Source organism: Papaver somniferum, chromosome 5, assembly GCF_003573695.1.
Source record: "Papaver somniferum cultivar HN1 chromosome 5, ASM357369v1, whole genome shotgun sequence".
In the NCBI taxonomy this organism is placed as follows: Eukaryota; Viridiplantae; Streptophyta; class Magnoliopsida; order Ranunculales; family Papaveraceae; genus Papaver; species Papaver somniferum.
In genome coordinates this window covers 113,202,382-113,215,258 of record NC_039362.1, presented here as the reverse complement: position 1 = coordinate 113,215,258, position 12,877 = coordinate 113,202,382, and the positions used below count along the sequence as shown (strand labels likewise).

The 12,877-nt window shown below is 35.1% G+C and overlaps 1 protein-coding gene across 1 annotated transcript; it reads left to right on the top strand.

Moving 5' to 3' along the window:
- Positions 1 to 932: 932 nt before the first annotated feature.
- Positions 933 to 5,696, top strand: LOC113282457 (FKBP12-interacting protein of 37 kDa-like). The gene is made up of 14 exons (XM_026531460.1): positions 933 to 1,024; positions 1,148 to 1,196; positions 1,312 to 1,373; positions 1,523 to 1,590; positions 1,689 to 1,725; positions 2,224 to 2,311; positions 2,412 to 2,476; positions 2,554 to 2,631; positions 2,746 to 2,793; positions 3,713 to 3,766; positions 3,937 to 4,098; positions 4,730 to 4,799; positions 5,031 to 5,086; positions 5,297 to 5,696. Exons 1-14 carry the CDS (start codon positions 1,001 to 1,003, stop codon positions 5,462 to 5,464), a joined length of 1,029 nt encoding a protein of 342 aa, XP_026387245.1. The 5' UTR covers positions 933 to 1,000; the 3' UTR covers positions 5,465 to 5,696.
- The last annotated feature ends 7,181 nt before the right edge of the window (positions 5,697 to 12,877 follow it).

Genomic DNA, 12,877 nt, shown 5'->3' with positions numbered 1-12,877 from the left:
CTGAGCAGTGCACTTTTCTAGAAATTTGTTGTGCTTTCGAGTGACAGCCTTAATAATAGCATGACCGGGCACAAAAGTGCATACCCCACCACCAGTAAAGGGGGAAACACCTGTTACATCCAAACAAACGTCACGACCATTATCCCAATTATGAACCAAAATATCAGCCGGTCTTAAAGCTAGACCAGTATCGGAAAGAAGGCCTAAGTCAACCTCTTTCTTAGTTGGTACACCCGCACGATAACACATGTCAGCAAAAGTGTCACGCACAAGATCATGCCTAAACTTAAGACCAATTTCATGAGAACAATGCAAGGCATGGTCGCCGAAAATATCCATCTCCCTATCACAGCTGGAGCATAACTCCCCTTCTTCAAATAGTGGAATCCCAAGCCTATAACGAAGCACAACACAAAACTGTGTAGGACCAATTCTCTGATTAAGACCTTCTATGGGGATAGCCAATAAAAAATCCTGCGCGTGCTTGGTTTGATTACATTGCCAAAGCGCAATGTCACGTTCAGACATGTTAAACCGAGAGGGTAGCTCTTTCTTCAACGCATCAAAAATTAGAAAAAAATATTTTTAAAATATATATATATATATTTTTTTTTTTTAAATAAAAATTAATTTTTAAAAAAGTTTAAAAAATAAAATTTTAATTTTAAAAAAAGTATTTTATTTTAAAAAAATTAAAAATGTAAATAAAGATAATTTTGGCATTAAGCAAAATCCATGGATATTGGGTTTTAAGATTACTATCCAATAATCCATTTTGTCTTTATATGGTATGCCCTAAAATTTTAGGTATGCCCTAAAACATGGTTCTCTTCAATTAGGCATTAGTTGACGATGGGCCTCATGAGCCTAATTACTGGTAATGACGGCTTTATATAAGTGGGCTAAAAGCCCATAAATGCAAACTTGGCGCTTCTTTTATTACTTCCTTCCTCTTCCCAGTACTCAGTAATTTCTCTCTCTTAGGGTTTACAGAAATCTCATGACTGCTGATCATATGGACGACGTGAGATTCCTCTTTCTTTTTTTTCTAAATTAGTTTTCTTTATACTTAGTCTATATCATTTACTTCTTCCAGATTAGGATTTTGTTTTAATTGTTTTCTTTCGATTTGTTGTTAAAAATTTAGGATGATGGATTTGGTGGAGGTTATGCTGAAAATCATGCTCCAATAACAGGTTATTAAGGGTTTTAATTTTTTTATTGGGATATGCATTTGATTAAACGTTGTCTTATTTTTCGTTCTGATTGGGGAATATTGTTTTACTGAGTGATTAATTTCGGGATTTCTAGGTACCAAAAGAAGTTTTGAAGATGCTGAAGATGAGGAAGAAGACATTTTTGGTTCTAAGAAGGTATGTTGTTTCTTATGGTTATTGAAAATTTAAGCATTTTCTTTTCAATCTCATGTGGTTTTTGTTAATTTAGATTGGTGTAATTGGTCATTGGAATGTGAGGATTTACTGTTAGAATGGAGTGAAACTGGTTTGTGTTTTATGTGTAGGGAAAGACCAAAGCAGAAGCAACTGCACCTGGAGTGGCTACAGGAATGATTTTGTCACTCCGTGAAAGGTATATGTAAAATACTGATAATTGTAGGTATTTCAGTTTTGTTTGTTGAAGTTGTCTTATGAGATTTCTTATATTTTGTCGTTGGTGTGTGACTGCAGTCTTCAGAATTGTCAGGATTCCCTTGAGACATGCCAGGTGTGTGTTTATTCAGTCATGGCATCTTTACTTGTTCGTGCCTTTTATATTCAAAGTGGAAGAAACAATTTTCCATATAAAAGATTGGTTTAGTTTTCACAATGTCATGAGAACAGAGTAAAGTATTCTGTGCATTTTCTTGTTTACTCAGACATTCGGCAGAGTACCTTTTCTCAGTTTTATGCCAAGAGCCTTGAAACTGCATGTTTGTGCTTTGATGTCTTTGAACCTTAGTCTAGCAGGAACTGAAAATCAATAGAAAATGAACTTGCCATTATGTTATGATTGTGTTTTTAGGTTTATCTCATGAAACATATATATAAATATAGTTACTTTTAGATAGTGCTGGGTGTGAAGTGTAAATAGTCTATGATTATGCAATATGATTTATGATGTCTTCTTATAGTTCATGGCATTCCACGTTATGTGGTTTTTATCACTTGCTTAAATTGAGTTGAGAGCTGACGCTTGGGCCACAATCTAATATATATTTATCAGACGGAACTTGCATCAGCTAAGTCAGAGATACAAAAATGGCATTCTGCGTTCCAGAATGAGGCTGCTATACCTGCTGGCACATATCCAGGTAAGTCCTTTTTCGTTTTATAAATTGCCTGGTCTGATAATATTACTATTGTGTGTTGCTGTTTATCAGAATGTTTGATACTTTTTCTGTATCATTGTAGAGCCTGGGCTAGTTCTTAGTTATCTTCAGTCCCTGAAATCATCGGAGGAATCATACAAAGAACAGGTTCGGTTTAAGCTTGTTGTCGGAGCATATATGAAGAATTAAGCTTACATGTTATTTTCTTTGACATCTATTATCAGCTTGATAAGGCAAAGAAGAAGGAAGCAGCATTTATTGTTACATTTGCCAAACGGGAGCAGGAGATCGCAGAATTGAAGGTTAGACTGAATGAAATCTCCTGATCTTTCTTTCGATAAATATAAATTCATTTATTGTTTATATGATCTTTCTTGATTCTGTTGCTAAAATAAGCACTAACTATCAATTTCTAGTCTGCCGTTCGGGATCTCAAAGTGCAACTGAAGCCACCATCAATGCAGGTACATTGCTTTTACGTTCAGTAGATATAAACATGTTGCCAATCAAAATTAAATACAATAAAATAACTGACACTGCATCAAGTGAACCTAGTGTCATGTTAGGACCTGGAGTGTTTGTATGTGCCAAGTTCTTTTGATCTTGGAGTACTTCGGAGTTCAGAGAGAGGTTAGATACACCAGGGAGCTCGAGGAGCAGCTATTGCATCTCTGTAGGTGGAAGTTTTTGAGTGATGCATAGATGCAGTTTAGAAAACCAAAAGGATAGATAACGCATGCCCCTGCATCATGCATTGTAGAACCACTCACTAAGCAGTTTTGAGGATATTCCAATTGGCTGAAGAAAAGCCCTTCTGTCTATTCGTTTAGCGTAAGTTTCCTACTGCGGCCTTGGCCTGGTCATAAGTCTCTAGGGAAATGATTCTCAAAAGAATGGTGAATCTTGATTTTTTAAGTGTTTTTTTCCATGGTTATCTCATCCACACATGTTACCTACTGAGATGTCTTTACATGTTTTGGTGTCATACACGATGAACTACAACGTGGACACTGGCACACGCATATCTGTTTACTTGTATGACTAATGTGTTCCATTTTGCAGATACCTATTTATCCTGTTTGCCAGATCTGAACTGTTGTATCTACATGCAAGATGTTGCTACAGCTATATCTTATGTTTAGATATGTTTATACATAATTTTGTACAAGTACTTTCACTAATTTTGTGCATATGTGACTGTTCGTCTATCATGACAAAATCTAGGAAGTGGAGTGTCCCTGTTACATAAGTTTCAATTATTTCATCTGTTGTCCAGTTTCAAAAGGCTGGAACACGTTACCTTTTTTGAACCTGTTCTCCTTATAGTTGTGTTACGATAATTATAACACTCTAAAGGTTTTTTTTTTTGTGTGTGTGTGGAAGGCGAGGAGGTTATTACTTGATCCAGCTATTCATGAGGAGTTTACCCGTTTAAAGGTATTCCCTGCTTCATTTAACTATCAATTGCAAGCTTGTACATGGATAAGTAGATTTATTGGAGAAAATATTATCTACGAAGTTGGTTAAAAATAGTTTATGCAGATTTTCATTTTTTCTCTTACTCTGGAAATAAGAGCTGTTCTTCTGTTATTTTATGACAAATCTAGAATTTGGTCGAGGAGAAGGAGAAGAAAGTGAAAGAGTTGCGGGATAATATTGCTGCAGTCAATTTTACTCCACAAAGCAAGATGGGAAAGATGCTAATGGCTAAATGTAGGACCTTGCAGGAGGAAAATGAGGAGATTGGAACAATTGCTTCAGAAGGAAAGGTAGAGATATCCTATAACTTCTCCTCTTTTTTTATTGGGAAGAGGACATGTCTTCGGTTAGCACAAATATGACATCCATTGTTGCGATCACCTGTATGCAGTGTTTTATAAAGAGCGCACTTTTTTGCGCTTCAGGCCCAGGACACTTCTAGAGCGGCGCTTTGTGAATTGATATATATGTGGAAAAGATGGGCTTTAAAGCCCAGAGGGACTGTTTTACTGTTTTCTAACTAAATACTAGTATTAAAAAACCTAACTTTTTTATTCCTCGTATAGTATGATCATGATGACTATCTACAGCAGATATAAATGATGCAGAAATACATGGCTTGTATTTTTTAAATAGCTCTTGGGCAGAATAAGCAGTATCAGTATGCCATATGCTTAGTTAGTTTTTACTCGTTCCTTTTATTATGGTGAAAACTTCTTAGTTTTCTTTTGTAATATTGACAACTTCTTATCTATATATACTATTATATATTTTGCAAAGCTCGCGAGAGCGCTTTGCTTTAAAAAAATCTTGCCTGTATGTATATGAACTTTAAATAGTTCAAATTTGGATCTTTCTGGTAACTTTTCTTTTAAGAATATGCTCAGTTACTGAATTGTCAATGAAGTTGTTGATTTGCAGATTCATGAGTTGTCAATGAAACTTGCATTGCAAAAGTCACAGAATGCAGAACTCAGAAGTCAATTTGAAGGTTAGAATCATAATTTGTGAACATTTTAAATTCCTTTCTCTTTTGCTTCGAGCTATATACCCTAGTCCTTTTTAGGTTTCTGGAATGGGACTGACATTTTGATTTTTCCTCATGTTTATGGTTGCTAGTTGGGAAAAGCTTATGTTCATTAGATATATTTTTTTACGTCGCAATTAAACTGATTACAGTACAGTGTACTGATGCTTAACTGTTGGTGTGTCATGTATGCAGGATTGCATAAACACATGGATGGACTGACCGATGATGTGGAAAAATCAAATGAAATCGTAAGGCACCAAATTAAATTCAGTTCTTTACTATTGGATTTGAGAGTTCAATGTAGCATTATGATTCGGGAATAACATTCACAAATGCATAGGCTTATGCTGAAGCATAAAGTATTTTTTTTCATTTGTTAATGGCGAGAGATTCATCTGATATGTTTATATGCGCTAAATAAAGTAATTCATAATAATTGTTAAAATATGACTCTTCAGGTACTAACTTTACAACAAAGATTAGAAGATAAGGATTTGGAGATCACAAGGCTGAAGGAGGAACCGTACCAAAAGGCACAAGTGGGGAAAGGGGAAACCGATGATCAGACTGTAGGCGAGAAGAAGGCAGTGAATGATGAGGTGATTTCTGGGGAAGCTGAGTGCTGAGAGGATTTAGAAGTGGACTAAAAAAAACACTAGTTTGTTCATTAGTCATTATATGTACATTAGAAAAACAGTTCCCCATTTTTACTTAAAAAATTGTTTCTTATTCTTTGCTTTCTGTTTTCATTCTTTAAAATTATACTATAGTAATCGCTTGCAGTTTTTGGTGTAAAATGAGGTAAAGTTCTTCTGCATTAGAAATTCACAGTGCCTAAACAAAGAAACTTTTATTTTACCTTGTGGTGGATGTTCTTCACAACGGTTTGAATTGCAGCAACAAAATAACCTAATATTAATATGGTTTATCTAACAGTGAATTGGGTAATCTGTCTGGCGTTTGAATTGGCTTATCATATTCCAAGTGAATCTCAAGACTCTTTTTGTTCTTTACCTATTCCAAATCTTTCTCGACCACTTTAGCAATCAATTCCGGGCCGAAGAGTCATTCCTTTTTCTTTTCTTTTTTTTTGATTGAAAGGGATTAAATTCCATGGAATTCACCTTGCCTGGGATGTTAAGACTTTTTTGGTAATATTGTTGGACAAATCTTTATCCTCTTAAGTACAATAGAACCTCTCCCTCCGTCTCACTATTAATTGACCTAGCAGTACAATTTAGAAATGATTTATTTCTCAAACTATATCACGGATATTCGTAAATTTTATATCATTGAATATCATTTTAAAACACCTACGTAACGAATATAAACATGAGTATCAAATGATATAAAATCAACTATTAATGAGACAAAATCTAAAAATAAATAAGTCAATTAATAATGGGAGGGAGGAAGTATTAGGGACCACAAAAAGATATGCTTATAAAGATCAACAAAAAACAGTTATACACTTATCTTAAAAACATGCGTACCCATATAATCTCTGTAATAAAAAAAGGTGGTGTTTGACTCTGAGATTTGAGAGTCATTAGATGGTCAGGATTGAACGGGGACCATGATGTGGCGGTCAAAAAATCATCCTGATTGAGCTATGACTTGGACGGCTAAGAAATTTCGGGTAATGTTAATGGACGAGGCGTGGTTGAACGAGATATGGGGTACTTGCGTCGATTAAAATCTAATCTTCTATAGACAGATTTCTCAAAACTCTCTCTTTTCTCTTCGCCTCTCTGAGAAACCTAATTTACTCAGCATAGTGAACCCTTATGGTTTCTAATCTTAATGTCTCCTCGCCAATTATATTCTTCAATCCTTATCTTTCTACTAATTGGCGACTTCAATAAGATTTTTTTTTCCAATCAAGAAAGGAGAAATTTATTTGATGGAGAAGAAAAAATTAGAAATAATCAGTTGGAAAAGATTTATTCAAAGGATAAACCGGTAAAATATTAAGGTTCCTTACGTTTCTAATCATATGGAAGTTTCAATTTTTTCTGAAATTCATGATTCTATTGTTTGTGTTTTGCTTACGATGACCCTTTTATTGGAGTTGTTTTACAAATATGAGTAATGAATCAATGCTGATGATATGTTTGGTTTTGAATCAGTTTTTATCTAAATTTTGTGCGTATCATAAGGGATGCTTTGTATATGTTTGATAAAAGGTCCAAATCAATAATTATCTTTACATTACAGTTTGTTGAATCAGAACATGGTGTATAGTTAATAAAATTTATGCCTCTAACTGACCTACAACTTCTTGCTAGAGGATTTCATATGATAATTGAGCTTTGTCTCTTTTCTCTTTCTCAATATTTTAACTTTACGGTACTAAAGAATTTACCTTAATTTTTGTTATGTTTAGGTGCACACTGCAAAAGATCTATCTTTGTTTCCCAGTAGCGAAAAACTGCATAGGATGGATGCCCGGGCATTGAGAAAGAAGGACTTGGGAATCCTATGGGTGGTTACCAAGTTTATGGTTGTCTCAATTATATACCACATAGCCGAAAAGGTAATGAATTTACTATTTTTTGTCTCAAATCTTGATTCAAAATTTTGAATTTTCTTTAAATACATACCAATAAGATTAAATTTCAGTTTTCTTTATCAAAACACGAGTGGGTGGTGGTCAGTTTTGCGTAAGTGTTATGGTTGCTTATGTGTGAATTATTTGACTCCACAATTGCTCCCTTTTGCAGGTTATGGCAAATATGAGAGGGGTGGTAGCAAGGGGAAATAGTTGTGAGAAGGGTAGACAAAGTTATTCCTTACTCTTACTCAATGTTGAATAAACAAAGAGTATGGGTCATTTGAGGAACATTCGAATCAGGATCATCAAATGGATGTAAGCACCACACCAAGTCATGTACCTTTTACTTGCAAACTGCATTATAGGACGGCTTGCCTTTTCCTTTATTTATTTGTTTTTTGTGATGAAAATAGGTAGGCAATATTGATTGTTAACGTGGTTGTATAGTTAATTTTTTAAATAGATCGGCACTTCAAATACCTTGTTGTCCTGCCAGGACTTGCACATCATCTTAATTAATTTATATTATTCTCCTATCCACAGCCAACAAGTATTTGTCCATGTTGCACCTCTTTTGCATTTCAAAACTGAAGATGCGGCGATAGGACACAAATGTAGGTAAATATTTATAAAATCATTTCCTTTTTAATGATGTACTTGCATTTATTTCTGTTGCTCTGAAAGTAGCTCCTTCAGCTTCAGCCACTTGAATATTCTTCGTCAAACGAATTACATATTCTTCTGGAAATCCTAGCCAGCTTTGCAATAGAAAACTTTAACAATGTAGTCCATTCATATCGTAGTTCTCGAATAGCATCTTTTGTATGCTTAATGTAGCAACCAGTTTTGTAGTACAAAACTTTGTAGAATGTAGTGTATTCATATTGTGAAATTCGATTTTTCTTAAATACTAAATTGGATTTGGTTATAATACATTGGATTAATCAATTGATCTGCAAGAGATTAGTTCTACTCAGTGATTTACAATGGGTAACGCCTGTATAATTCTTTAGTGCTAGCTCCCTCCTGATGCTATCTGACATATATACCCTATGGATGATTTTTTTGTTTTACTTTGAAGCATCTATGGACTATGGATGAATTTGAACCCTTAACATTCATGGATCAGCCTTGGATAGGGCTTCCTACACAATATGTTGAATAACTATATTTTATAAAAGCTCCGCTAAGTTATGCCATGCATGGGAATTTCCGTCATGAACTCTTTATGTAGCAAGTTCGGAGTGCCTTCTGAGCTGCAGTTTCTTGGTTCTATATGGTTCAGTCATTTAAAGGTTATAAGTTGGCAGAATTACGAATCCAATTTAAATTTTAGGTTTCTTTACAAACGAATGATACTCTTCCGTCTATATCTTAATCATGGCTTCCCCCCCAATCATGTTTTTTCAAATTAACGGAAGTGTACTTAAAAATATTATGTTTTATCTTCTTAGATATGCTTATACCAGTCTTACATTTGTGAGCTATTTAACATTTGATTCATGGGGTGGGTGCTCGCGGATTAATTTCTTGGGTGTCATCTGTTACATACTTACGTGAGGTTATTTGCAATTATTTGGGTAAACTTGGTTTATAAAGGTGATGGCACATATTCTCTCTCCCACTCTCTCTCTCTATATATATATATAGCTTTGTTGCCGATTCTGTATGATCCTTCTACTATTTAATAGTGTTCGTATAAAAGTTCCATAGGCTCATAAATAACACGAGTTTGTTCATTTGCTAACAAGTTAACGTACAAGATTTGAAAGGAGAATGAAGGTGGTGTTGTCAACAAGTTCAGACCAATGTCACAGCTACAATTGCTCTAAGAGAAATTTTACATCTAAGCTTTTGTTGGCAAAATCCTTAGTTCCAGACCTTTTTCAGGTACAGATGATCATTCTTTATTAAAGGCATAACTCTATAACTCCAGGCCCATCGTTTCAGTCATTTACGTATCTCTTTTCATGTATTTTCTTGATTGTTTTCTATTCCAAATGCTTTTGAAGCATCGCAATATATCGTTAGTCAGTGATTCAAATTAGACCAACTATAAGATTCATTTTGAGCTGATGATTACGTAGGGCTTCCTTCAATATTTTCTGCCTAGGTGAGTGCCTCAGCATGGCTCCATTGAACCAACAATAAGATCCTTGCATGTAAGATATCTTTCTTATTTATTTTACTCAAAGATCAGTAATTTAAGAGTGACCTGAACATGAACAGAGAGTATTCACCGAGTTTCGCTAATTTAAAAGTAATTTGTTTTGAAGCTCTGTTGTCAGATAATCATAGACTAGATAAGTTTAATGGTGGGAATTACAACCTACAGGCAGTTTGAACTCTGATTTAAGAACCACAACCATCACTTTTGATACTATAGAAATAATGAGTCTCAGTAGATGACTAATCTTGGTGTGTTGACTTGATTCAACTAATCCAAATAGCCATGTGGAAGTAGCATTCACTTAAGTTACCTCTAACTGGTGTTATTGTGGTACCCTACCAAACAGGTATGCGATTTTATTCTCATCTTGCTTATCTAATAGGTTTAGAGAGAACAGAAGACAGAAAATAGAAAATGGAGGAGCTGATGATGTTTTTGTTGAGGGTATTAGAGATGCTGAGACTAATAGAAAATAGAAAATTGGAAGGGGTTTATGAGTTTGTACATGCAATCCAGGTAGGGAGGGGTGTTGTTTTATCTGTTCAACTTATGAACTGTTCTAGAATATAGGAATCTCTAAGGTTCACTTTCTCATTAATAGAAAACAGGAATCTATAAGTTCACTGTTGCATCTTTGCTTTCAGTTAAAACCTGCAAAAGCAATTTAGAAAGAGAACTATGATTTAGTAGTTGGAATTCTAGATCAAAATTCCAAATTAGATAGGCACGAAGAGGTGATATTATTAGAACTATCTATGTCTATGACATTGATCAACAACTTACATCAATAGGTTACGTAGTCTCACATTCAAGCTTATAAATAAAAAAATAAAACGTGTACTTATTCTTGAATCCTGATGGCCACGAGTAACATTGTTTTGTTAATTAGTTTACTGGAGAACAACTTGCAGCACTGATTGTTTATATTTGCGGTGAACGATCTTTGTAGGAACTTCTTTGATGTCATATGTGAAGCATTTTCTACAAGCTTTTTCTTAGTTCTAAGGGCTTAGAGCAACTGCAGTGGTGCGAGTATAACCAAAGACCAAAGAGGGAAAAAAAGATCAAATTTTGGGTTTAGTATGGTGTGTGACGCTACGGTGGAAAGACTAAATTTGGTCAGACGTACATTATACGTTCGCCTGGTGTGGGGCGTAGACTATACCAACGCCTGATTGGGTAGATCCTAAAAAAAAAAAAATGAAAGAAGTGGGGCGGAGGTATAAAGCCCGCCCCACTAAAATGGTTTTGAAAACAAAGAATGGGGCGGGGGTATAATGCCCGCCCCATACAAAATAATAAAGAAAAAAAATGGGGCGTAGACTTTGCGTACGCCCCATGTGGAGCGTAGACTATACCAACGCATGATGTGGGGCGTGGAATATATGTCCGCCTGATGTGGGACGTGCACTATATGTCCGCCTGGTGGTGGGGCGTGAAGTATACCAACGCTCGACTATATTTGGGTTTAGTCTTGGTCCCAGACCAAATATACTCTGGGTTTTAGTCGTTGATCAAAATTTGATCGATAGTACGTTCCACTACGTCTGTTCAAAAGACCAAATATTTGGGTTTACTCTCCCACTGTGGACGCTCTTAGGACCCATAATTTGCAATCTTTCACTGCTGAATTTGAGTGTTGCTATGGATACAGCTACTTTAAGAAGTTATATCTTAGAAAGAGCAGACCCAAATCTATTGGAAACAGTAAAATCTTGATAATTATTGTTGTTTGGGCTTTTTCACTGCAATAGTAAGACAGGTATTATTATTTTTTTCTGCTAAAATACTTTGCTTGGTTGGTTGTAAAACATCCATAAGCCTGTTACCTACCATCTTAATTGTGTTCAGTTTTTTTTAGTAATTTGAATTTGCGAATGATGTATAATATGGTACATCATAAGTTCTACTAAATTAGGGGCCTAACTTTCTTTTGATGTATACATGCTAAATAGTTTTCTATAATTTTTCCATTCATGTAGTTCGATAGTCTAATTACTTAGTTTACTTTGGAGCCACTGGATACAACATCTTCAAGGATGCATGCAGACAAGTGCCTTAGGGAAATGCAAAGGGCTCGGGAAATCCTGTCAGATTGCACATGGAGTAGGCCTGGCTTGGCATTTCGCTGCTTTTGACCTCCAATCAGCAGCTATTCAGGTATTCTTCTATACCTTCAAATAGGAAACTTATAGTTCATGTTCAAAGCCAAAGGGGAATCATTTGTAACCTATATACCAGGTGGATATTCACGTCTCTATAGGCGTGGCTATGTTTTTTTCCATTTGAACATGATCCTGGAAATATGTTTCCTTCAATTCTCTTTTTTGTTGGTAGTGTTTTTTTCCTTCTTTTCATAGTATCCCCTGTTTAGATCTCGGTTCTCTAATTTGGATCTTGATCATGGCCGAGGAAAAAACAAATAAGAACTTACAGTTTACTAAAAGAATAAATCAGTTTCTACTATTAGTGAAGTTTCTTTCTATGATTGTTCTCTTTGAATTATCAATTATGTTTAATATGTTATGCTCAAAAAAAAAATCATTATGATCTGTAAGTGTCCATAAAAACATTGAACTTCGATTCCTTCTGAACTTGGATTCATGAAGTAGGAGTCTACCAAAATAGAGGAAATAGATGACTACGTAATTGCAGCTTCATCACGTTGTGTGTTTCTTTCTTTAGAATCCCTCTGATCCTTTTTACAAATTGTGTTATTCCTTACTCTAAATTACTCCTAGGATAGTATGTTAGCACAATACCATATGGTTCACTCATGTAATCACTTTACTTGATGTCTTAGCTCAAATGGAAGAGCATATGGTTCTCAACCATGTAGTTGTGGGTTCGACTCCCGCAGATGGCATTGTTATTTGGGTAGGCTAAAACCTCACATGCTTTAGTTGACAATATTAGATCTTCAATTATGTAGTGCAACACATGCGTGGGATCAAGAAGGGTGTCATATATCATCTTGGTATATGGGAAGGATCAGAATGTAACAATCTAATTCCAATTCTTTGTGAAGTCTTTCAAAACAATTATATTCATGGGTGCAGGGTAGATAGTTCAACAAGTGAAACCCTAGGAACTGGAGTTTGCATTCAAAACCATACATATTCCATCTTTGTCATAATAGTTGACATTGGATTACTTAACATGTGCACAAATATGTAGGAGCAACTTCGGTATCTGGAGAGATACCACAAGAAGGCAAAGTTTGCTTGGATTCTAAACCATGGTATCTGCAATGCAATTATAATGTAGCTTTCGAGTAAGAGGCATCTAGATCAACCACTTTATAAAGCAAAGTGG

Bases quoted from the DNA above. Each gene is read 5' to 3' on its own strand.
- LOC113282457 (XM_026531460.1), top strand. From the start codon at position 1,001: ATGACTGCTGATCATATGGACGAC. The intron at 2,794-3,712 runs GTACATTGCTTT...TGTGTGTGGAAG, and splicing joins TGAAGCCACCATCAATGCAG to GCGAGGAGGTTATTACTTGA. The intron at 3,767-3,936 runs GTATTCCCTGCT...TGACAAATCTAG, and splicing joins AGGAGTTTACCCGTTTAAAG to AATTTGGTCGAGGAGAAGGA.